Genomic DNA, 27,615 nt, shown 5'->3' on the forward strand with positions numbered 1-27,615 from the left:
ATTGAAAAACAAACTGTTCACTTTTTTTTTTTAAATTCTCCCAGAAAACGAAATGCTATAGCAGTGAAGGATGGAAATAGGCAAATGACACATTGAAAGAAGTGTTACTTTTGACTGGAGTCCCACAATGTTTTTCTTGTAATTGATTGGCTGTAATTGCCCTGATTGAATAAGAGCAAATTATCTGCTGTGCTGTTACTTTGATGTATAAATTGATGTTTTTTCAGGTGATCTCAAGTTTGGGAAAACCTATTCAATATTATGTTGTCTTTTTGTCTATTACTAGACATTTATAATACCCTGTTTTTAAAATTTCTAAGGGGTAGAAACTTTTAGATCTTCTAGTAGGTATACCATCATATTTATGATTCAGGAAGTTTTTCTTTTATTATTATTTATTTATTTATTTATCCATTTAAACTCTCTTGACGTATATGAATATCAATTGAAAATTTTGAGATCAGGATTAGGGACTACCTTCCCAAAGCTATTTCTTTCAATGTTCCTTTTGCTTTTAACCTGCTTTCTTCTTGACCTTTCTTGGTACAAGCCCCTAACTTACCTGGGAGAACCCTGGTTTTCAGTAAACACTTCTTCTCTTTCTCTTTATTGAGAACCTACTTTGTGCCAGGTCCCATGTTAAATAATCTGTGTAATCTTCAGAACAGCATTGAAAAATAGAAATCGTTACCAACCTCTGTTTTACTTTAGAGATGAGGGAACTGCAGCTTTTCTAAAATCATAGTCTTTTGTTGCTATAGGGCCTTAATAATTGCCATGTGAATGGAATGTTCTTCCCTCGGCTGTCAGGCAAACTGCTACTTAGTCTTCAAATTCCAACTTGAATGCCACTTCTCTTCTAATTTTCTTGACCTCTTTTGAACAGAATTAATTTTTAAGAGTTAATATTCCCACTGCCCTTTATACCTACATGTTTTTAGTATGTAACGAACTTTATCATAGTTTTAGAATGTATGAAACAAAGAAGACAGACTTTGGTGTGTGGCATATCTGAGTTTGAATTCTAATTCTACCTCTTACTGTCTGGGTAACCTCTGTCAAAATACTTTATCCTCTGCTCTCAGTTTTCTCATTTAAGACACACAAGTGGTCCTAATATACTTTTTAGTTCTGGAGGTTAATTAAATAACTTATGTAGGACTTCCCTGGTGGCGCAGTGGTTGAGAATCCGCCTGTCAATGTGGGGGACATGGGTTCGAGCCCTGGTCCGGGAAGATCTCACATGCCGTGGAGCCACTAAGCCTGTGCACCACGGCTGCTGCGCCTGTGCTCTAGAGTCTGTGAGCCACAACTACTGAAACCGTGTGCCTAGAGCCCGTGCTCTGCAACAAGAGAAGCCACTGCAATGAGAAGCCCGTGTACCACAAAGAAGAGTAGCCCCCGCTTGCCACAACTAGAGAAAGCCCATGCGTAGCAACAAATACCTGATGCAGCCAAAAATAAAATAAATAAGTAAATAAATTTATTAAAAAAGTAACGTAAAAATCCTGCCACATTTTCTGGTGTATCTAGTAAGTGCTAAATAAATTATAGTAAAAACACAAGGTAACTTCTTTATCAAGCAATTTTTGAATGTATATATGTGCTAAGTGCAGGGGCTGCAAAGATCAATAGGACAGCCCCTGCCTTCTTGAAGCATATACCCTAATAAGAGATCAAGAAAGCAACAATGTCAGTATAGTGGAACAAATGCTATGTCAGAAGTACATACAAGGGAGGGGCAGCCATCTCAGCTTGTTAAGCTTAGTGAGATGAGGTGGAGAGGTTGCTTTTCTTGCTAAACTGTTAGTTTTTAGACTTGTAATTCTCAATAAGGGAATAATAGGTAAATCCCCATTTGGGGGCATATTTAACATCTTATGGTGGGAGAGTATATCTGGTGTGTGTATAAAAGTTATATATGTATACACATGCATACACACACATGTATTATTTATATTTAGAAAATAAAACTACCCCCAAAAAAGTATTTTATTATACAAACTATAGAAAATAAACCTTGACAAAATCTTCTTGCCTGGTAATAATACATGGAAGATAAATAAGTTAACATTTATACTTCCTAGAACCTGAATTCTCTGCCTTTGTTTGGGGGAATTTCCCATTTTCAAAGTCTTGGTGGTGGAGAAGAAAATGCCGGATACTTTTTCCCTAGCCTCCTTTGCACCTATGCCGTGCACATGTACCTCAGCTTTACTAGTTCAGGTATAGCTGCATAGGACATGGGTTAGTCACACAAAAAAAGCAGGAACTGTGGTGAATCTTCTCTGGTAGTGGCAGAAGCTACAGCAGGATTGAGTTTCTAGAGTAATAGTTGCCAACAGTGCTGGGGTCAGTGTCCAGGGCTAGTGAAATTGATAGTACAAGGTGTAGAGCTAGATGCTTGAGTGTGCTGGATCTAGCTTGTTCCAACTGATGAAGGCCGGACGTCAGCATCTCTTCCCTGTTTAGAGGTGAGTAGTTGAAATCAGCCATGGGAATTGGCAAATGCTACAAATTAGGGCTTCTTCTCTACCCTTCCTATCCCAAACTGTTTCATCAACATACTACTGCCATTAAACCAGTCCGTGGTTTGATTTTCACTGTTATTCTTGCTGTGAAGGCTACAGACTTAGTTCTCTAATACTCCTGACACTTCTGTGAACTACTCAATGCCTTAATTTCAAAATGTTACCTAAATTATTTGAGCAATTTTAATGTAATATTGGATATATACAAACATCTCTTTTGAAGCTTAAAAATGAGGTGAGCACCTGTGAAGCCTCAGCCTGTTGTAAGAACTAGAACGTTACAATACCATTGTGTGCTACCTCTTCCTCTCCCAAACACCAAGAAATGATTGTTGTGAATTTTGACTTTAGCTTTTCTTGACTTTTAGAAGACATATTTTAGTTACATATGTAGTTATTTCTGTGTAATATATTGTTTTTAAGAGAGAGTTTTTTTTTTTTTAATTAATTAATTTATTTATTTTTGGCTGCATTGGGTCTTGGCTGCTGCAATGGGCTTTTCTGTAGTTGCGGTGAGCGGGGGCTACTCTTACTTGGGGCGCGTGGGCTTCTCATTGCAGTGGCTGCTCTTGTTGCGGAGCACGGGCTCTAGGCACGCAGGCTTCAGTAGTTGTGGCACGTGGGCTCTAGAGTGCAGACTCAGTGGTCGTGACGCATGGGCCTAGTTGCTCCGCAGCATGTAGGATCTTCCCGGACTAGGGCTCGAACCCATGTCCCCTGCATTGGTAGGTGGATTCTTAACCACTGCACCTCCAGGGAGGTCCTACTGTTTCGTTTCTAAGCTTTACAAAATGTTAACAGATTGTCTGCTGTAACTTGCTTTTATCATTCAGTGTGATGGCTGTAACATGTGTCCATGCTGTATATACCCAATATTCATTCATTTTCACTTTTATATAACATTAAACTATCTAAATATACCATAATTTACTTATTCATTCTCCTGTTGATGGGCATTTAGATGTGTTTCTTTTTCCCCTCTTTTTTTTCTTTAAATAATAGATGCACTACTACTACATCTAGGAACAAACTTGTATATTTTTTCTGATGCATGTGTGTAAGAGTTTCTTTAGGGAATATAACCAGGAATTGAATTATTGTATGCTAGAGTAAGCCAGTGTTCAACTTTACCAGATAATGCCAAATTATTTTTCAAAGTGGTTGTACCAATTTGTATTACCTTCAGTAGTTTATGTGAGATCCCATTGATCCATGTCTTTTGTGGCACTTGATATTATCAAATTTTTCTAATCTTTTGGTTGTAACATACATTATTCTTCCTCAGGCTATTCTGTCCCTGATGACCACCTTCTGTAATATACATTTTAGAATCAAATGATCAAGTTTCTTAAAATGGGTCAGAGTTTTGAATGAAATTGCATTGAATGTGCATATCAGCTTAAAGACAATTGACATCTTTATGATAACTAATTACAAGTGAAATGCTGGTAAGCTGCCTCTCTGAAGAGGAAAAAATAAAGCCCTAATATATAGTAGTTGCCACTATTTGTAGTATAAAAAGTCCTGCAGGGGCTGATTATAAGCTATTATACTATGAAATCACCAAAGCTGGAATTAGGAAGAAGTGCTCATAACAGGCACTTGTGAACTGGCCTGAGCTGGCTTCAGCACACCTTTGGATGTATCTCTTCATTTATTTAGTTTTGTCCATAAAGTTCTATAATTTATTGAAATTATATAGGTTGTGTATCTATATGCAAGCTTTATGCTCGGAACTTCCTATTTTTGTTGTAAATGGTGTTTTTTAAAAAAATTACTCTTTTTTTCTTTGTTAGGGGTACATAAAAAGGTAACCAATAATTGTATACTAATCTTAAATTTGCTATCTTGTACTTATTATTCTTAATAATATATCTGTATATTCTTTTACGTTTTCTCTATAAATACGCCTTTTGTTGACACTTCACATGAATGGGATCACACAATATATACTTTGTTGTATCTGGCTTCTTTCACTTACTGTCATGTTTTTGAGGTGAATCCATGATGTAGCATGTATCAGTAGTTTGTTACTGTTTATTGCTGAGTAGTATTCCATTGTATGGACTTTACTTTTTCCTTTCCATTCTCTAGTTGATGGACATTTAGATTGGTATGCATAGGTCTCTTATTGTTTTTTCATTGCTACTGAAAGTATGTTTGTGTTTTTATTATTATTATCGTTACTCCTTAGATTGTTTATTTGCATTATTACTCTTTGCTTCCTGGTCAGTCTTGCTCAGTATCAGTTTCATCAGTCTTTGCAAAGAACCAACGCTAGACTTTGTTAACCCTCTTTATTGTATTTTTAGTTTGCTATTTCATTAATTTATCTTTATTTTCTTCTTTCTTGTACCTTATTTGAACTCATTCTGTTGTTCTTTTCCCAACTTGTTAGTTTGACTCATTTATTTACTTTGTTTTCTAATATAAGCATCTCAAGGCTATTAATTTTTCTTCTACCATTGCTTTAACTATATCCCAAAGGTTTTACACATGGTATTTTCATTATCATTCAGTCCTAAATATTTTTCAGTTTATATTAAGATTTCTTCTTTGTTTTAATAATAGAACATTATCTTTTTTCTTTTTGTTACAGATTTCTAATTCAGTTATATTGTGGTCAGAGAATTTGGACTGAAAGATAGCTGTATTTGAAATTTTATAGAGGCTTACATTATGGCTTGATATATGTTTATATGTCACATGCTTGCTTAAGGGGAATATTTTTTCCCTAGTTGTTAGGTTCACAGTTCTATATAAATTCTCTAGATTAGGCTTATTGTTTTATAGTCTGTGTTTGATAATTCCAAATTCTCAACTCCTGAGAGTCTTAAATTTTTTTTAAAAAATAATATTTTTATGCTTCTCAGATTTTGTAGCTTATTTCCTTGTATCATATTTTCTTGTAATTTTATATTTCTTTATCTTTCTGCATGGAAATCTTGGGCACCTGAATCAGGAAAGCTGATAGAAAGGATTGTGGAGCTAGTGTGGTGCTACTAACTGACAGTGAGTTGAGATTCTGGCTAAGGTTAACTTTGCTACTTTTCCACAAGCCAAAAGCTGAGGCTCTCAATTGCAGTGTTGTTTTGATCAGAAGCAAACATAGATTTTCTCTGGAGGAAAATGTCCTCCAGATTGAGGCTTACCATAGATGCCTGCATGGGTGACATGGGGAAAGTTCTGAAATTTCTAACATTATAATAAACAATTCTCTTTTGTTCCAGTTTTCTTGAGTCTGATACTATCCTTAGGATGGTACAGGGTGTGACAAATGATACTTTTTATCTGATTTCTTCCTGTCTCACCCCCATGTTTATTAATATCAAATTTTGTTAAAATGATACTGAGTTATTTCAACAGAGCAAAGAAGTAGATGAGAAAGAGGGCGTCATAAAAATTTATCCTTCAGGCTTTTAAAGCAGCTGTAGGCAGACCACTGTTTCATATTCCAAGGCAACTTACTTGAATCATTACCCAGTTGCTTGGATCCTCAGGTAGAGATGTGAATAGTGCAGCAAAAACTTCTCTTGATATAAATATAGTGGATGAAAAAATGAGCCCTAGAAAATCTCTACTGAAGCCACTGGAAATGCTTTTGGAAGTAGTAACAGTAAAGAAATAAATTATGATTTTAAGTACTTAAAAAGGACTGCAGAGAATGAAACTTTTTTATTCTCTTAATTTTAACCCACTTTGCAATAATGATGGAAGATTTATCAGAACTTAATCATATTCATAGATTCCTTCTGAGTATATGGCCCCGTTTCTAGGGTTGATGGAAAATGTGATGCTTATGCTGTTAGGTATAGATAGAGTGAGAAGTTTATTTCTCAAGGAAACTGAGAAGATTACAAAAAGAAATGGCTGGCAGATTTTTCATAGTATCATAGAATGTCTAAATTTAGATAGTTTCTTGATTCCTCAAAAATTCTCAGTTTTAACTGTTTATTAGGTGTGATCAGACTATAGATAAGTGGTTCCATGTCATCCAAACTTTGGAGAGTCTGATTGTAAGCAAGAATGTTATTTAATATGATCAATAAATTAATAAACTAATACAGTCATTTAAATCTGACATTCCATATCAATTGATATGACTAGTTAGGAGTTCAGATGATAGAGAGGTCCACCTACCTAGGGAAAGGAAGGAATGAAGCCTGGATGACTTTTTCTGGCCCCAGAGAATCTGGTGTATACTTGATATTGTTTATTAGAATTAGAGATCTTCAGCTCCGTGGTTTGTGACCACCTAGAGGGCTGGGATAGGGAGGGTGGGAGGGAGGGAGATGCAAGAGGGAAGAGCTATGGGAACATATGTATATGTATAGCTGATTCACTTTGTTATAAAGCAGAAACTAACACACCATTGTGAAGCAATTATACTCCAATAAAGATGTTAAAAAAAAAAAGAATTAGAGATCTTTCTTCTAACCTATTTAAATTTTTTACAATAATTTCTTTTACTTGCTCCTTATTGCTCATGTAAAGGTGAAAGTCAGACATTAAAGAAATCTTGGGCAAAATTAATCCTTGATTTTTATTATTTTCATTTAAATATGATATCTTTTTTCACTTTGGGGTTGCTCTTGACACTAGATGAACAAGGATTTTGAAGTTAATTCTCATTCAGTTTTGTGGATGCTTTTAGATGATTTTAGATTCAGTGTTAAAGTTAGGATTTAGGATCTTAACATTTTATTCTACTATTTGTGTTTTATTTAGATCCAGTACTTCCCTATTTATTTTTTGACTACAGAGGATAATAAACTGAATATTGTAAACATAATAATGAAAAAAAATGTTATATCTGCAATTTTACTTATAGAATCTTTCTGAATTGTGGTACTAGTCTTAAGCCCTGTTGATTCAAATTGAGAATTGATTATAAAAAGACTGTGTGCAATTTGGGAGTTTCTAAGGAGAGTCTAATAAATAGTACCTTCTTTTTTACTTTGGTTCTGAATCGATTGATAAAGAAAGAAGTGGCAGATGTGGGCCAAAGTATCAGCTTTACTACTGATAAAAATTAATTTGGAAGATATGGCTTGGTGGGAGAGCCAAATGGATGCATTAATTGAACCACAAACCTGACAGATTTGTACACTCACTTATTGCAGTGCCAATCCAGTGAAGAGGCTGAGTAGGTACCTCCTCCTCAGGGTCCCTACCTAGATCCCAAGAAAGGAAGGGTGAGGATGAGCCCAAAATATACAGTATATTCTTCCCAATCAGATAAGTCATTTCATAAGTGGGTGTGTTAGTTTCCTGAGGCTTTTGTAACAAACTCCCACAAACTTGGTGGCATAAAACAACAGGAATTTATTCTTTCACAGTTCTGTGGGACAGAAGTCTAAAATCAAGGTGTCAGCAGGGTTGGTTCCTTTCGGAGGCTCTGAAGGAGAGTCTGTTTCATACCCCTCTCATAGCTTCCAGTAGCTGTGGGCAGTCTTTGGTGTTCCTTGGCTTGTAGATGTGTAACTCCAATTTCTGCCCCCATTTTTTTCTTCCCATGGCCTTTATACCCAGTGTCTTTGTGTTTATTTCCCCTCTCTTCTAAAGAAGCTCATCATTGTATTTCTCCTAATCCAGGATCATCTCATCTTTAGATACTGATCTTAATTAGGTATGCCAAGTCCCTTTTCACAAATAGGGTTATGTTTACAGGTTCCAGGTGGACATATATCTTTTGGCAGGGCCACTATTTAATTCACTAAAAGGGATGGAGAGGCCAGGAGTTGGAGTAGTTAAATAAGTAAACTTGCTGCTTGCTAGGAAACATCAAGATCTGGGAGCAGGTGTTCCTCCCTAGCATTCCTAGCTTTTTGTTCTCATGGTCAACCAGTTGTAGGAGATCGGCAAAAATGGTCCTGTTCCCCCCTCTGTGATTGCATTGTTGGCATTATCTTCAATTTGTGTTTCTTTGGCAGAATCTTTTAAAGCCACTTGTCCATTTTGTGATCATTAATGGTTAAAACTAGGTAATATCTATCTGTATATCCATTTAACTGCACACAAATAAATGTCAGTTTGTCACAATACATTGAAAGCAAACAGACTAGTGAAGGTGCCATGTCAACACCCTTGAGATGTAGATTTCCCCAAATTCTATAAAGATGCCTTGTGACCTATATGTCATATGGACTGAATGAGAGTGCCTTTGTTGCTCTGATTATGAAGTAGTAGGAACATTTAATTTCTTTCTTACTAAGAATTAAATAGAAACAATTGTTTTCCTCCCACACTTCAATGGATGTGCACTCCCTAGTATCATTGTGGAACACATAAGTCTAGATCACCACTGATTGTCTAATAGAACTTTTTGCAGTGATGTAGGACAGTCTGTATACGTGTTGTGCAGATATGGAACACTCAGAATGTGACCAGTGTGACTGAAGAATTGAATTTTAATTTCACTCATTTTTAATTAATTTAAATGTAAATTTAAATAGTTATGTGTGGTTAGTAAAGCAAAGGCTAAATATTTGTCAGTGTCTAGGCTAAAAATATTGGGAGTAGTAGAATATAGAGAATGATGAACATTATAAGAACCGTTAACATGCCTCTGGTTTAATTTAAATGTCTTTATTTTAATGGCATTAGCAAAAGTAAAAGAAAAAGTTTATCCTGAATTAGTAGCTTATCTACATTTGTTAAAGGTTTTAGACTTATTTCAACTTATAATTTTTTTTTCATTCTTGAAAATTAGATGTAAGTTTCATATCTTTTCTCTAATTATATTCTCTAAGGCAAATTTATAACAAAATTACTCCTTTTCAGGAAAGATACTGGTAAATATGAAGTGGAAATTTGTCAACCTGGGAACATGCTTACTCAAGAAATTGTGTAAATGTTATTTCACATTTCTTTTTGCTGAAAATATAAATTAAACTAATGCATACAGATAGATTTTACTTAAAAGGCTATAACAAAAAGCTTTTTTTTTCTTTGTAAGTGTGGTACTACTTAATGGATATAATATTTTATAATGTAGAAAGTGTTACTTTATGTTAAATTTATTTTTCAGACATGTAAGCAGATTTTGCTCTCATTCCCCAGTTATACCATAAGTGTTTTATTATATAAAAACTTTTAACTTGGGTTCCCTGGTGGTGCAGTGGTTGGGAGTCCGCCTGCCAATGCAGGGGACACGGGTTCGTGCCCCGGTCCGGGAAGATCCCACATGCCGCGGAGCGGTTGGGCCCATGAGCCATGGCCGCTGAGCCTGCGCGTCTGGAGCCTGTGCTCTGCAACGGGAGAGGCCACAATAGGGAGAGGCCCGCGTACCGCAAAAAAAAAAAAAAAAAAAAAAAACTTTTAACTTAATATTCAATAGCTAGTTAGCCCATCAATTTTCTTTTTGTCTTTGATTAAAATATGGCTAGATAGGATGTGTATTCTCCTTACTGCCAATGCATAACAGCATAGCATTAAACTCATTTAAAAAGGAAATGTGCCAATAAGTCAAGTATAGTTCACACTTCTTAGATTTTATATAGTTTAAGTTTTGGAATATGTTTTTTTTTTTTTTTTTTAATGCCAGAAGAAAGTGTACTTTAAACTTGATGTTTTTGAGCAGAAAACATTCCTTTCAACTGCTGCTGTAAAGTTGATGTCCCTTAAAAAATTACCAAGTTCTTTAATTCTAGAATGTCTGTTAATGTACATGGGTGGAACGGGGGGGTATATGTGAACAATTTAGAGCACATAAGACTGAAAACATCTTTTAATATACCTTTAATTCAGAAAAATAACTTTTTCCCTGAAGTTTTTTCCTGTTATTTTCTGAAAATGAATTCAGAATTATATTAAAAAAATTCTTCAGGAGACTTTTTTGAAGTTTTATCTTTAAATACAAAAGAAAATAAAACCCACCCTGATGTGTGTAACAGTTTAAATTTTGAACTTATTTAATTGAAGTTATCATTATAAATAATAAAGTATAACCATTAAGGAAAAGAGAAACATTTTAAGTGAAAACAAAGCCATGGCTAAAAGTGATATTTATTCCTTTGTCTTTTGACAGCTTGAAGGTCCATGTGTTTTGCAAATTCAAAAAATTCGCAATGTTGCTGCACCAAAGGATAATGAAGAATCTCAGGCTGCCCCAAGAATGCTGCGTTTGCAGATGACTGATGGTCATATAAGTTGTACAGCAGTAGAATTTAGTTACATGTCAAAAATAAGGTAATTGGCACTTTATGGTGTATATTTGTTATAAGTGTTTAAAGGTACTGTTCACATTGGATTTTGTTTTTAAGACCTTTGAAAACAAGGAATGAACTCTTAAGTGCATGTTACAGTTTTCCAGAATAAATTAAAGAGTTTGTATTTTTACTTTATCTGTAAAGAAAAATAGTTTAAAATGGAGTTAGTTGCTCCTTACTTTTAAAGTTAATAATTAAAAACAGAAATTTAAGGTGTTCTTACATGGAAAGTAAGCTTTTCAATTTTATCACTAAATTTTAGGTCATTAAAATTTTTTCAGAACAAAAGTTTCTTTAAATATGTTACAATTTCTTCCTTGACAGTTAGTTTTATCCATTCCACTGTTTAGCAGTCTAGAAAAGTTATAAGCAAATGGGTTTTCTTGGGGAAAATGATTGAAGCTAGAGGGGTTTGTTTGCCACCCCACTTTCTAAGAGGAGGAAGAACTCCATAAGGAAAAATTTTCCAAATCTTTGTTTTGGCTATTTTTCATAAGAGGTTTTTAGAGTCATGCCTGTTGGAATGGAGAAAAGCAATGAGAAGCAAGAGAAAGTGTCACCTTTATTCTCAGTGTCCCCATTAGATCAGTTTAAACTCTGTTTTCTGAGATGGGAATTTTCATTGGACATTTGCAAACCCAGCCCCCCTTTTCTTAGTCATTTTATATGCTGTGTTTGCTGCTCAGGGTCCTTTGAGCTTTTTCATTTAGTGTAAATGCCTAGACCCTGCTTCTCTCCTGCCCAAGAATTTATTCCAGCCTCTTTATTCGGTGCTGGAGGGACAAAGGTATTTAAAAAGAATTTAGATTTTGTCTCCAAGTAGCTTATATGACAACAAGGTAAGCACACAGCATACAGATTACAATAAATATATCAACTGAAATGAATAGGAGTTCAGAAAATTACCTTTACCTGGGGGAGTCAGGAATGGGACTTAAAATATGAACAGGTGTTTTGAGAGAGATGAGGGGGGAATAGCACATGCAAAGACATGGTACCCTGATAGCAGATGAGTGAAAAGTTACACTTGGAGGAGCATAGGTGATTGGCATTGTGGTATGTGGGAGGAGATGTGGTAGGTTGAGGCCTTGTATGCCGTGTTCAATGATTTCTTTTTTTCTTCCTTCAACTAGTGTCTGCCTTTAGTGAGGGAGGCTCCTTCCTTAGAAGATATATTTACTCGTCTAAAATGTTGATTTTCATATACAAAGGGGAGTATATTGACTTTGTGATTATGTTGCCTTTTTTTTTGAAGAGTAGAAAGAGTCCTACTTTTATGGAGAAACTTCCATAAAAGGAAGTGCAGCCTTTCCTCCTTTGACAAATTTAATCAGATCCCCTCCAAGGGAGTTCACAGATGCCTGAGAAGAAAGACTTGCCATGTAATGGCTCATTCTCTCATTTTACTGCTGTATATTTCTCTGAGGTAAATGAAAACACAGGATCAACCCAGAGAGGAGGGTCCCTTACACTGTTTTCTTTTGTTGAATTTATTACAGTTTGACAGTTGGAAAAAAAAATGTTGCTACTTTCTCATTCACTCATCATTGAAGTAGCATGTCTACTTTTGGTGCTGTAAAAACAACAGCTTACAGAAGTGTTCTCACATATGAACAGTTTGGGAGATCATTTTCAAAATAAGTTTGGTTATTGGTTATCTTAGAAGGAAGGTAAAAGAACTCACTAGAGAGGATAAACCAAGAACTGGTGTAGAATGTGTTTTCTCTACTGGACATTGCATTTCTCTGGGGTGCTTCTTTACATTCATCTATCCTACCTCCAGCCCCACTTCTCACTGTATTTTTGTTTTTGTTCTGCTTTTTTTTTTTTTAATTTCAATGAAGAGAGAATAAAGGAACTTTGGAGTGTGAATAAGTATTAATTAAGTCACAGTATGCTCTCTGAGTAAGAGTTAGTTATGGCCCTGAAGCTGATGTAATAAAAATAATATTAAATTTTTAGCACCTATTTATTCTTTTGTGGGAATAGAACTATAATTTAATTTGGTGAATAGAACTCTTTATCAATTATCTTAATGAAATTGTATGTCCAACTTCAAGTAATTCACCATGTTTTCCTTCTTAACCTGCTAGAGAAAGAGTTTGGGAAAGGTACAGTTACTTTACATAAAAAATTAGCTCATTTTGATTAGCTTTTAGTTTTAAAAATCACAACTTAAATGCCCCTGTAATTTGCTTGCTATTTTTTAAGGTCTTTTGTAGTTTCTTATGTTGCTAATTTATGTTTTTTACATTTTCATTTCATTTCCAGTTTACTAATGTGTTAGAAATTATTGGCGAAAAATGGTTTTAAAGAATGCATATTGGTCTTATATAGATGATGTAATTCATTAATAATTTCTTTAGAGGTAAAGAGTATAGCAGCCTGGTACCCTTGGTGCTTAGTTTTTTTATTTATCCCTAAATGATGACTATAGAGTTAGAAAATCTGTATCTGCTGATTACCTGGAATTGGGAAAAACTTTACTTAGTGTAAGTGTATTCAGTTGTTGCTGATCTTGAAGTTTGATAGACGGTGTGGTAAGTTGCCTACATTTACCACCACACAGCTCTCTACTTAAGAGTTAGGTTAGGCAAGGCTGTCCATGACCATTTGTTTTCTAAGTTACATAGGATGACTAAGAATGATTAAGCTTGGAGTCCTCAGAATAATTTTTACCAGATAATGTCTTACTCCATATGGGCTCTTTGAAACCGTAAAAATAGGCATATTCTATTTCTTCTTGTTAATAACTATTTTATCAACCGTCTTTCTTAAAAATAGACCAGAGATAGCAGTGCTTTCATTGATTTGCTATTGCACTTATCAGCACATGGTGAATTTTATGAGCTTTTAAAAATGTGACAATGTGAAGTCTTTCAGCATGATTTTCTAATTTATCCGAAGTGTTTTAGGACTATCTTTATTCCTATTTGGAGTTCTTTACCCCTTGCTATATGTACGAAGAGATGCAGTGGATCTTGGTATATGTGCTTTTACTTTAGAATAAACCTATGTGATGAAATGGATTTCTTCTACTGTTTCCTTTATTAAAAGATTGATAGGAGGGTAAACATCTTTTCTCTGGTTTTTGTAAAAGGGGTCATGGTGTTATAATGTTTGCCCCACATCTGATAATGTTAACCTATTATGAAAAAAATACTTTTGAAGTCAGTATGCTTTAGAGCAAATAACTCTCATCTGATCTTTAACTGGATAGTTAACCAAAAAGAGCATTGTTTCATGTGGATTACAGTAACTCATATAGGTGTTAAATGTCTAAGATTATTACTGGTTTGATATCTCTTCTGTATTGAAATTTAATTTTATAACATAGTATATCTTTGCAATAATGCACAAAGCTCAGAGGGGGAAAAAAGGGCAAATCTTACATTTTTATACAACATGGCATGGTTGAGAAAGTACTTTCATATCTTTTATTCTATTTATCTTTACCATAAGTTTGTGAGCTGTGATTTTTATTATCCAGATATTTTTTATTTGTTTGTTTGTTTACTGACTTACTTATTTTTATTTATTTATTTATTTTGGCTGCTCCGGGTCTAGTTGCGGCACGCAGGATCTTCGTTACAGCATGCAAACTCTTAGTTGTGGCATGCATACAGGATCTAGTTCCCCGACCAGGGATCAAACCTGGGCCCCCTGCATTGGGAGCACTGAGTCTTACCCACTGGACACCAAGGGGGAAGTCCCTATCCATATTTTTTTACATGTAGAAAAAAATTAAGGTAGAAAATGACAGTCTTGTACCTGGTCTTTTGACTTCCTCCCTGATGACCTATTCACACTATATAGCCAGTCACCTGAAAAATAGTTTTCACATTAGTGCATTTTGAAGAATTTTACCAGGTCACAGTATAAGACTGAATTCCAGTTTGGGGAAGGAGCTTAAATGTGTTTTAACTCTTTTTTTCCCTTTGCTTTAGCCTGAACACACCACCTGGAACTAAAGTTAAGCTTTCAGGCGTTGTGGACATAAAAAATGGATTCCTGCTCTTGAATGATTCTAACACCACAGTTCTTGGTGGTGAAGTAGAACACCTTATTGAGAAATGGGAGTTACAGAGAGTAAGTGTAAACTAAGAATGGTTTGAACTTTTAAAACACTATACTCTTTTCATTGTATTCTCTGTTTTAAGGGACCTTCCTATAATGGATCGTAAAATTAGTTCTTTATGCCAGAGTTGAATAGAATGGAACACAGTGATCTTTACAGAAACTATCTACCTTTGTTTAAGCATATTGTTCTTCTAAAACAGATGTCATTTTCAGTATTTGTTACATTTTATTACTTATTTTAAAGGCCATTCTTTACTGACGAGTTTTCAAAACTGCCAAGATACCAGTTGTAAGATATGTGTAATGTATCTGTATATAATTCTTTCTTCAGAAAACAAGTGTTTGTGCATATATATGAATGATGTATGTGTATTTGTCTTATTTACACACACACACACACACACACACACACAGATACAAGTGAAAGCAAATTAGAATTTCACTATAATGAAAGGGTTCTTGTTGCATTTGTCTTCCTAGTCACATTAGTTGATGTTTTCACCATTTATGTTAACAGTATCTTCATCCTCCTAGTCATCTAGGTTATCTAGTAATTGTCCTTCTACTTTGCTTCTAGCCACCAGTTTTATTGATCCTCTGCAGTCAGATTTCTTGTCAATCCCTTGCTCTCAGGTTCCATTGCCATTATTGTAGTTTAAGTCTCTGGCCTGGACTACTTGCAGTAGCCTTTTAACTGGTTCCACCATATACCCTTTCTCCATCTTCTAACTTATTGTACTTCTGCCAGATTATCTTCAACATAATTCAGACCATGCTACACCCTGCTTTTATTTCACATACCTTAATCTGAGATTCAGGTCATTTATAATTTAGCCCTAGTTCCAGCTTACCTTTTCAACTTTCTTAATTTTTTCACATAGGTTTTGTTTTAGCTAAATGGAACTACTTTTTATTTGATTCTCTAAGCTTTCCTCAGTTGCACTTTTGAAAAAGAAAAAAAGATTTTCCCACTTTTAAGACATTTATCTTAGTTTCTCTCTCATCCCCATGCTTTTAGACTCAAAACAAGTGCTCGTTTTTTTCACAAAATGAAATAATTGCTCCTTTATTGAATTCTTAGAATACTTTATTCATTGTATTAAGAAGTATATTACTTTTATCTAGCACTAAAATTATATTTATTTCTTATCTCCTGTGATTGTAAGCTTTTTGAGGTCAGAATTCTTGTTTGTGTTATCTTTATTCAATTCTACAAATATTTGTTGAACAGTGTGTAGGTCTTGAGCTGGGCTCCTGTATCTGTATATCATGTAATTCACCTAGCAGTCTTGTAAGAGAGTGTTATGTCCATATGGATCAGAAAATAGGCTTTAAGAACCGTTAAACTTATTTTATGATTAGACCACTAATAAGTGATGGATCTGAGCCTTCCTGTATCTCCACAGTGGTGGCCCTGAGTCTTATATGTAATAAACATCATAACAAATAATAGTGAAATAAATGAATTACAAGCACATAGAGCTAATTACCCTTTGAGTTAGAATTGATGTTTTTGTGCCACTCTCAGATCTTGTCTGTTGTCTAAAGTGAGCCAAGGGGCCTAGCAATATTTCAAGCTTTTGGTATTTTAAGATAAATTACTCATTTTTATCTTCTAAGTTTGAAAGTGCCTCTGTTTGGGATGTAAATAGATAAGGAAATTTAGGCACATTTTTTATTCCTTAGTACTCATTCCTTATGATACTAATGTGCTACACTTTGGGCTGCTGTGAAATATAAGATACTATTATATACTATATAAGATACTATGAAATATAAGATAATATTCCATAACTGCATTGTTTGATTGAAAATGTTACACAAGCAAGTTAATCAGAAGTGGTTTGATAGTTTTATATAAATAGCCAAGTTTATGAACTTTGAATTTCCTGGAGAAATCCCACCCATTTCATGTGATCTTTTCCTTTCACAAGTTGATATACTGTATTTTCATTATCATTAGAGATTTTTAAAAGTGTGTTAAGATGTTGTCAAGTCAGACCAACATATTATACATAATTTTTACAACCCAACCAGAACTACCTTACTAACTGTGAAGTCAGTCAGACATTCCTAGGAACTTCCTCACCTCCAGCACACACACATACACACACACAAACACATGCATGGATCAGCAGTAGTTTGACAGTTATTCTTGTAATGTTTTATTATATATTTTTGCACTTTGTTTCCTGAAAGCCATGCTAGTATTTCTTATTAGGGGGCAGTCAAAATTTACATGAAAAAGAGTTTAAAAACATCTTAATATGATAATAATTCTCTTTGGTTTTATAGTTTTTTTGAGTTTGGTAACTATAGTGTTGTAGAAATCATGGAGAGTTCAAATTACTTGAGCATCTGGCAGGTGAAACACATAGAAATCAAGTGTACACATAGAAATAATAGACCATAGAGTTAATTTTGGAAGTAACGGGGTCCTAGGCATTCTTGCAAAATAAATAGAGGGGGAAGAGAACATTGGATAGTATTTAAAGCATGTGTAGGTGTTGTAGTTGTAGCAAGTTGGTTATAGACAGGTGATGAAAAGAAAAACTCAAAGTATGATAAAGATAGGTTTTGGAGAGTTCTGTAGCAGATATAATTTGTAAAGTAATGTAGTTCTATAACATTTTAGTGCTCCCCCCTCACCTCCTATGACAGATAATTTTTTAAAAATTTTTTTCTGTTTTTAAAAATTGTAAAGTATACATAACAAAGTTTAACATTTTAATCATTTTTAAGTGTAAAATTAAGTGGCATTAAGTACATTCTTATTGTTACACAACCACCTCCCTCCAGATTTGTTTATCTTCTCAAACTGAAACTCTGTACCAATTAAACAATAACTTCCCATCACCCCCCTCCCAATCTCTGGCCACCTTGTACTCCAGCTACCTCATAATAGTATAAGTCATATAGTATTCGTCCTTTTGTGTCTGGCTTATTTCACTTAGCATAATGTCTTCAAGGTTCATCCATGTTGTAGCATGTGTCAGAATTAACTTTTTAAGGCTGAATAATATTCCATTGTATGTAAATGCCGCATTTTGTTCATTCATCCACTAATGGACATTAGGGTTGTTTCCACCTTTTGGCTATTGTGAATAAAGGTGTTATGAACATGGGTGTACAAATATCTGCTTGAGTTCCTGCTTTCAGTTCTTTTGAGTTTATACTCAGAAGTAGGATTGCTGGATTGCATAGTAATTCTGTTTAATATTTTGAGTAACTGCTATATTGTTTTCCACAGCAGCTGCACCATTTTACATTCCCATCTGCAATGATTAAGTGATCCAATTTCTTGACATCCCTGCCAACCCTTGTTATTTCATGTTTTTTGGATAATAACCATCCTAATAAGTGTGAAGTGGAATATCATTGTGGTTTTGATTTGCATTTCCCTAGTGCGTAGTGATGTTCAGCATCTTTTCATATGTTTACTGGCTGTTTGTGTATCTTCTTTGGAGAAATGTGTATTTAAGTCCTTTGTCTATTTTAAATTTTGTTGTTGTTGTGTGAGTTTTTGATTTATTTTGGATATCAATTCCTTATCTGATATATGATTTGCAAATATTTTTCACATTCCATTGCTTGCCTTTTCACTCTGTTGGTAGTGTTCTTTGATGCAACAGCATTTAAAATTTTATTGAAGTTCAGTTTTACCTGTTTTTTTCTTTTCTTGCCTATGTTTTTGGAGTCATATCCAAGAAATTGCAAAATCCCAATGTCATGAAGCTTTTTCTCTATGTTTTCTTGTGGAAGTTTTATGGGTTTAGCTCTTTGGCTCTTAAATTTAGGTCTTTGATCCATTTTGAATTAATTTTTGTACATGGTATAAGTCTTTTGCATGTGGATATCCAGTTTTCCCAGCACCATTTGTTGAAGAGAATCTCCTTCCCCTATTGAATGACCTTATCTTCCTCATCAAAAATCATTTAACCATACATGCAAGAGTTTATTTCTTTATTCTATTAGTCTGTCTTAATGCCAGTACTGTTTTGACTACCGTAACTTTTTAGTAAGTTTTGTAATCAAGAAGTATGACCTTTTTTCAGGATTATTTTGACTGTTGAGGGTCCCTTGAGATCACATATGAATTTTAGGATGGATTTTTCTGTTTCTGCAAAAAGCATTCTTAGGATTATGATAGGAATTGCATTGAATCTCTAGACCTGTTTGAGTAGTATTGCCATCTTAACAGTATTAAATCTTCCAACTCATGACTATGTGATGTCTTTTCATTTATTGGTGTCTAATTTCTTTTAGCAATCTTTTGTTGTTTTCATTGTATAGATCTTCTTCTTTGTGTAATTTTATCCCTAAGTATTTTATTCTTTTTTATTCTAGTATAAATGGAAGCTTATAACTTGCAGTTGTTTTTTGCTTAGCCTAGTTCTCAGCAGTGACTTAAGGGAATTCCTATACAGGTTTCTGGAGCTTCATTTCTGTACAGGGCTCTCTTTTTCAAAACTCTGCCCCAGAGCTTCCAGTTATTTCAGCCTGGCTTGAGCTATGAGACATTTTCTCAACCCAGCTCTCTGTGCTGTCTGTCTGCATTATGCCTCCAAGCAGAAAGGCAGAGTTCACCTGTTTTTTTTTTTTTTCTTTTTCTCTTTGGGATTACAGTCCTGTGCTACTTCTTGCCCTATGTCTTAAAACAGTTGTTGCCTACATGTTGTCCAGATTGCTAGTTGTAGAGTGAGATTAAGTCTTGTCTCTTACACAGTCATAGGATGGGAAGTAGAAATCCTGTAATATGCTTTTAATTATATACTGTGTATTGAGAGATGGTATTATTGGCAGCTTATGTGAGCTTTTAAGGAAGTCATGGCATAAACTGAAATGATTTATTGCTCTTTGAATGGTCTTTTTCTTTTATCTAAATTAAAACTGGGGAAGGGACCCCTAGATAAGTTTGTGCATTTGCTGTTTTTTCTTAAAATATGTTAACATCATAAATACAGCTTATCAAGAAATGTGATATTCATATACAGTTTAAATTTTTCTTTGATTAATTAACTGAATATTACTGTTGTCTTTAGTCTTAGTTTTTTTTTAATATAACATATAAAATACAAAGTATTCTTTTTATAATTCAGGGACTCTAGAGTAGGTATAAGGTACATATGGTAATTTTTAAACTTATTTTTCACCATTTAAAATATTTTAAATGTAATATTTTCTATAACGATAATCATTAAAAATGCACAAAAACTTTAGAGTTGAGAAGATGTATTAAGTGAAAACCAGTGCTTAACAGATATATGTTAACACCTCAAAGACAAAACAGATAGGAGGAATAGATGGGTGAAAATATTCCTTACGGCATTTTTTTTTTAACATCTTTATTGGAGTATAATTGCTTTACAATGATGTGTTAGTTTCTGCTTTATAACAAAGGGAATCAGCTATACATATACATCTATCCCCATATCTCTTCCGTCATGAGTCTCCCTCCCTCCCACCCTCCCTATCCTACCCCTCTAGGTGGTCACAAAGCACCGAGCTGATATCCCTGGGCTATGCGGCTGCTTCCAACTAGCTATCGGTTTTACATTTGGTAGTGCATATATGTCCATGCCACGCTCTCACTTTGTCCCAGCTTACCCTTCCCCCTCCCTGTGTCCTCAAGTCCATTCTCTAGTAGGTCTGCATCATTATTCCCATCCTGCCCCTAGGTTCTTCATGACCATTTTTTTTTCCTTTAGATTCCATATATATGTGTTAGCATATGGTATTTGTTTTTCTCTTTCTGACTTACTTCACTCTGTATGACAGACTCTAGGTCCATCCACCTCATTATAACTCAACAAATAACTCAATTTCGTTTCTTTTTATGGCTGAGTAATATTCCACTGTATATATGTGCCACACCTTCTTTCTCCATTCATCTGTCAGTGGACACTTAGGTTGCTTCCATGTCCTGGCTATTTTAAATAGAGCTTCAATTAACATTGTGGTACATGACTCTTTTTGAATTATGCTTTTCTCAGAGTATATGCCCAGTAGTGGGATTGCTGGGTCATATGGTAGTTCTATTTTTAGTTTTTTAAGGAACCTCCATACTGTTCTCCATAGTGGCTGTATCAATTTACATTCTCATCAACAGTGCCAGAGGATTCCCTTTTCTCCACACCCTCTCCAGGATTTATTGTTTGTAGGTTTTTTGATGATGGCTATTCTGACTGGTGTGAGGTGATATCTCATTGTAGTTTTGATTTGCATTTCTCTAATGATTAATGATGTTGAGCATTCTTTCATGTGTTTGTTGGTAATCTGTATATCTTCTTTGGAGAAATGTCTGTTTAGGTCTTCTGCTCATTTTTGCATTGGGTTGTTTGTTTTTTTGATATTGAGCTACATGAGCTACTTGTAAATTTTGGAGATTAATCGTTTGTCAGTTGCTTCATTTGCAAATATCTTCTCCCATTCTGAGGGTTCTCTTTTCATCTTGTTTATGGTTTCCTTTGCTGTGTAAAAGCTTTTAAGTTTGACTAGGTCCCATTTGTTTATTTATTTTTTTATTTCCATTTCTCTAGGAGGTGGGTCAAAAAGGATCTTGCTGTGAATTATGTCATAGAGTGTTCTTCCTATGTTTTTCTCTAAGAGTTTGATAGTGTTTGGCCTTACATTTAGGTCTTTAATCCATTTTGAGTTTATTTTTGTATATGGTGTTAGGGAGTGTTCTAGTTTCATTCTTTTACATGTAGCTGTCCAGTTTTCCCAGAACCACTCATTGAAGAGACTGTCTTTTTTCCTCTGTATATTCTTGCCTCCTTTATCAAGAATAAGGTGACCATATGTGCATGGGTTTATCTCTGGGCTTTCTATCCTGTTCCATTGATCTATATTTCTGTTTTTGTGCCAGTACCATACTGTCTTGATTACTGCAGCTTTGTTGTATAGTCTGAAGTCAAGGAGCCTGATTCCTCCAGCTCCGTTTTTCTTTCTCAAGATTGCTATGGCTATTTGGGGTCTTTTGTGTTTCCATGCAAATTGTGAAATGTTTTGTCCTTGTTCTGTGAAAAATGCCAGTGGTAGTTTGATAGGGATTGCATTCAATCTGTACATTGCTTTGGGTAGTATAGTCATTTTCACAATATTGATTCTTCCAATCCAGGAACATGGTATATCTCTCCATCTGTTGGTATCATCTTTAATTTCTTTCATCAGTATCTTATAGTTTTCTGCATACAGGTCTTTTGTCTCCTTAGGTAGGTTTACTCCTAGGTATTTTTTTCTTTTTGTTGCAGTGGTAAATGGAAGTGTTTTTTTAATTTCACTTTCAGATTTTTCATCATTAGTGTTTAGGAATGCAAGAGACTTCTGTGCATTAACTTTGTATCATGCTACTTTACCAAATTCATTGATTATCTCTAATAGTTTTCTGATGGCATCTTTAGGATGCTCTATGTATAGTATCATGTCATCTGCAAACAGTGACAGCTTTACTTCTTTTCTGATTTGGATACCTTTTATTTCTTTTTCTACTCTGATTGCTGTGGCTAAAACTTCCAAAACAATATTGAATAATAGTGGTGAGAGTGGGCAACCTTGTCTTGTTCCTTATCTTAGTGCAAATGGTTTCAGTTTTTCACCATTGAGGATGACGTTGGCTGTGGGTTTGCCATATATGACCTTTATTATGTTGAGGTAAGTTCCCTCTATGCCTACTTTGTGGAGGGTTTTTATCATAAATGGGTGTTGAATTTTGTTGAAAGATTTTTCTGCATCTATTGAGGTGATCATATGGTTTTTCTACAATTTTCTTAATATGGTGTATCACATTGATTGATTTGTGTATGTTGAAGAATCCTTGCATTCCTGGGGTAAACCCCACTTGATCGTGGTGTATGATCCTTTTAATGTGCTGTTGGATTCTGTTTGCTAGTATTTTGTTGAGGATTTTTGCATCTATGTTCATCAGTGATATTGGCCTGTAGTTTTCTTTCTTTGTGAAATCTTTGTCTGGTTTTGGTATCAGGGTGATGGTGGCCTCGTAGAATGAGTTTGGGAGTGTTCCTCCATCTGCTATATTTTGGAAGAGTTTGAGAAAGATAGGTGTTAGCTCTTCTCTAAATATTTGATAGAATTCACCTGTGAAGCCATCTGGTCCTGGGCTTTTGTTTGTTGGAAGATATTTAATCACAGTTTCAATTTCAGTGCTTGTGATTGGTCTGTTTGTATTTTCTATTTCTTCCTGGTTCTGTCTTGGAAGGTTGTGCTCATTGAAGAATTTTTCCATTTCTTCCAGGTTGTCCATTTTATTGGCATATAGTTGCTTGTAATAGTCTCTCATGATCCTTTGTGTTTCTGCAGTGTCAGTTGTTACTTCTCCTTTTTCATTTCTAATTCTATTGATTTGAGTCTTATCTCTTTTTTCTTGATAAGTCTGGCTAATGGTTTATCAATTTTGTTTATCTTCTCAAAGAACCAGCTTTTAGTTTTATTGCTCTTTGCTGTTGTTTCCTTCATTTCTTTTTCACTTATTTCTGATTGATCTTTATGATTTCTTTCATTCTGCTAACTTTGGGGTTTTTTGGTTCTTCTTTTTCTAGTTGCATTAGGTGTAAGGTTAGGTTGTTTATTTGAGATGTTTCTTGTTTCTTACCGTAGGATTGTATTGCTATAAACTTCCCTCTTAGAACTGCTTTTGCTGCATCCCATAGGTTTTGGGTCATCGTGTTTTCATTGTCATTTGTTTATAGGTTGTTTTTTTTGTTTTTTTCGGTACGCATGCCTCTCACTGTTGTGCCCTCTCCCGTTGCTGAGCACAGGCTCCAGATGCTCAGGCTCTGCGGCCATGCCTCACAGGCCTAGCCGCTCCGTGGCATGTGGGATCTTCCTGGACTGGGGCACGAACCCGTGTCCCCTGCATCGGCAGGTGGACTCTCAACCACTGCGCCACCAGGGAAGCCCTATAGTTATTTTTTGATTTCCTCTTTGATTTCTTCAGTGATCTCTTGGTTATTTGGTAGTGTACTATTTATCTTCCATGTGTTTGTATTTTTTACAGATTTTTTTCCTGTAATTGATATCTAGTCTCATAGTGTTGTGGTCAGAAAAGATACTTGATACAATTTCTATTTTCTTATATTTACCAAGGCTTGATCTGTGACCCAACATATGATCTATACTGGAGAATGTTCCATGAGCACTTGAGAAGAAAGTGTATTCTGTTGTTTTTGTCTGGAATGTCCTATAAATATTTTTTAAGTCCATTTGTTCAGTGTATCATATAAAGCTTGTGTTTTCTTATTTATTTTCATTTTGGATGATCTGTCCATTGGTGAAAGTGGGGCGTTAAAGTCCCCTACTATGAATGTGTTACTGTCGATTTTCCCTTTTATGGCTGTTAGTATTTACCTTATGTATTGAGGTGCTCCTATGTTGGGTGCATAGATATTTACAGTTGTTATATCTTCTTCTTGGATTGATCCCTTGATCATTATGTAGTGTCCTTCTTTGTCTCTTATAATATTCTTTATTTTAAAGTCTATTTTGTCTGATATGAGAATTGCTACTCCAGCTTTCTTTTGATTTCCATTTGCATGGAATATCTTTTTATATCCCCTCACTTTCAGTCTGTATGTGTCCCTAGGTCTGAAGTGGATGTCTTGTAGACAGCATATATATGGATCTTGTTTTTGTATCCATTCAGACTGTGTCTTTTGGTTGGAGCATTTAATCCATTTACATTTAAGGTAATTATCAATATGTATGTTCCTATTACCATTTTCTTCATTGTTTTGGGTTTGTTATTGTAGGTCTTTTCCTTCTCTTGTGTTTCCTGCCTAGAGAAGTTCCTTTAGCATTTGTTGTAAAGCTGGTTTGGTGGTGCTGAACTCTCTCAGCTTTTGCTTGTCTGTAAAGGTTTTAATTTCTCCATCAAATGTGAATGAGATCCCTGCTGGGTAGAGTAATCTTGGTTATAGGTTTTTCCTTTTCATCACTTTAAATATGTCCTGCCTCTCCCTTCTGGCTTGCTGACTTTCTGCTGAAAGATCAACTGTTAACCTTATGGGATTCCCTTGTATGTTATTTGTTGTTTTTCCCTTGCTGCTTTTAATAGTTTTTTCTTTGTATTTAATTTTTGATAGTTTGATTAATATGAGTCTTGGCGTGTTTCTCATTGGCTTTATCCTGTATGGGACTCTCTGTGCTTCCTGGACTTGATTAACTATTTCCTTTCCCATATTAGGGATGTTTTCAACTATAATCTCTTCAAATGTTTTCTCAGTTCCTTTCTTTTTCCCTTCTCTTCTGGGACCCCTATAATTCGAATGTTGGTGTGTTTAATATTGTCCCAGAGGTCTCTGAGACTGTCCTCAATTCTTTTCATTCTTTTATCTTTATTCTGCTCTGCAGTAGTTATTTCCAGTGTTTTATCTTCCAGGTCACTTACCCGTTTTTGTGCCTCGGTTATTCTGGTATTGATCCCTTCTATGGAATTTTTAATTTCATTTATTGTGTTGTTCATCACTGTTTGTTTGCTCTTTAGTTCTTCTAGGTCTTTGTTAAATGTTTCTTGTGTTTTCTCCATTCTATTTCCAAGATTTTGGATCATCCTTACTATCATTATTCTGAATTCTTTTTAAGGTAGACTGCCTATTTCCTCCTCATTTGTTAGGTCTCGTGGGTTTTTACCTTGCTTCTTCATCTGCTGTGTGTTTCTTTGTCTTCTCATTTTGCTTAACTTACTGTGTTTGGGGTCTCCTTTTTGCAGGCTGCAGGTTAGTAGTTCCCGTTGCTTTTGGTGTCTGTCCCCAGTGGCTAACGTTGTTTCAGTTGGTTGTGTTGGGTTCCTGGTGGAGGGGACTAGTGCCTGTGTTCTGGTGGATGAGGCCGTATCTTGTCTTTCTGGTGGGCAGGACCGCATCCGGTGGTGTGTTTTGGGGTGTCTGTGAACTTATGATTTTTGGCAACCTCTCTGCTAATGGGTGGGGTTGTGTTCCTGTCTTGCTAGTTGTTTGGCATAGGGTGTCCAGCACTGTAGGTTGCTGGTCATTGAGTGGAGCCGGGTCTTGGCATTGCGATGGAGATCTCTGGGAGATTTTTGCCATTTTTTTTTTTTGTTGTTGTTGTTGTTATAAAAGTCTGTAATTTATTACAGATCATAGGATGGGGAGATAGCTTTTTTTTAATTTTTAGATTTTAGGTTTATTACAAAGTATAACTGCTCAAGGACATCCAATAACCAGTGGATGAATTAATCATGTACTCACATACCTATACACAGATACATTCCTATACAGAGAGCTCATTGTTAAATATTCAGAGGGTTTACCTCTGGTCTCAGTGAAGAGGGCCACTCCCTCACCTTGAGATCAGTATGGCTGAAATTCTATTTACGGGTCTCATATCCTCAGCAATTCTAGAGTCTCTGATTGCCCCCAGATCTTTTTTCTTCCTTTAATCATCAGTTTTTACTTAACAAAGTTGATTTCTGTATTGAGTTTCATTTTGAGAAGAGAGGTTTTAATCAATTAATCTGGTAGTGTGTCTGATTAATTGACAAGACAAAGGCCTAGGAAGTGAGATAATTTCCCCCATTCTCTAAGGTCAGCTGGGTTTTGGCAGCTACATTTTAATCCTCGTTAGATATACTTCATCGACCCTGCTTTCTTAGACCTTGGTTTCAGGTAACTCAGTACACATGTAAATCCAATGTACAACCACTTTGTATACCATTCTCTCCCTCGTTTCATTTTTTTTTTTTTTTTTTTTTTTTTTACTTATTTTGACATTGTTTTTCATCCTTAGCTGGTTTATATCTATTCTACCCTTTGATTATATTTATTTATTATATACTTTTTTAACATCTTTATTAGAGTATAATTGCTTTACAATGGTGTATCACTTTCTGCTTTATAACAAAATGAATCAGTTATACTTATATATATGTCCCCATATCTCTTCCCTCTTGCATCTCCCTCTCTCCTACCCTCCCTATCCCACCCCTCTAGTGGGTCACAAAGCACCGAGCTTATCTCCCCGAGCTTTGTGGCTGCTTCCCACTAGCTATCTATTTTACGTTTGGTAGTGTATATATGTCCATGCCACTCTCTCACTTTCTCCCAGCTTACCCTTCCCCCTCCCCATATCCTGAAGTCTTTTCTCTAGTAGGTCTGCATCTGTATTCCCATTTTGCTCCTAGGTTCTTCTGATCATTTTCTTTTTTTTTTTTTTTAGATTCCATATATATGTGTTAGCATATGATATTTGTTTTTCTCTTTCTGACTTACTTCACTCTGTATGACTGTCTCACCATTTGATATTACATGGAGCTGGGAGTCCTCTGGTGGCCCAATGTCCTGAACTCGGCTCTCCCACCTCCGAGGCACAGGCCTGATGCCCGGCTGGAGCACGAAGACCCTGTCATCTACACAGCTCAGAATAAAAGGGAGAAAAAAAGAAAAACAGAAAGAAAAATAAATAAATAAATATAATATAATGCAGTTATTAAAATAAAAATTATTAAAATTTAAAAAGTAATTTAAAAAAAGAGAGAAAGAGGAGAGCTGCCAAACCAAAAAACAAATCCACCAATGTTAACAAGTGCTAAAAACTATACTAAAAAAACAAAAAATGGACAGGCAGAACCCTAGGACAAATGGTAAAAGCAAAGCTATAGAGACAAAATCACACACAGATGCATACACATACACACTCACAAAAAGAGAAAAAGGAAAAAAAAAAAAATATATATATATATATATATATGTATATATACCATTGCTCCCAAAGTCCACCATCTCAATTTGGGATGATTCATTGCTTATTCAGGTATTCCA

At 35.1% G+C, this 27,615-nt stretch overlaps 1 protein-coding gene across 3 annotated transcripts in view; it reads left to right on the plus strand.

Annotated features, from left to right (window-relative positions):
* Positions 1-27,615, plus strand: part of TDRD3 (tudor domain containing 3) — a 207,473-nt gene that overhangs the window by 101,502 nt on the left and 78,356 nt on the right. For all 3 annotated transcript variants that reach the window (XM_082602562.1, XM_082602560.1, XM_082602561.1), the window contains exons 4-5: positions 10,561-10,721; positions 14,689-14,830. In XM_082602562.1, the coding sequence (XP_082458688.1) occupies positions 10,561-10,721; positions 14,689-14,830 (303 nt within the window). The remainder of the gene's footprint in view (positions 1-10,560; positions 10,722-14,688; positions 14,831-27,615) is intronic.

The sequence above is a fragment of the Mesoplodon mirus genome (genome assembly GCF_964341445.2).
Source record: "Mesoplodon mirus genome assembly, chromosome: 17".
NCBI lineage: Eukaryota > Metazoa > Chordata > Mammalia > Artiodactyla > Ziphiidae > Mesoplodon > Mesoplodon mirus.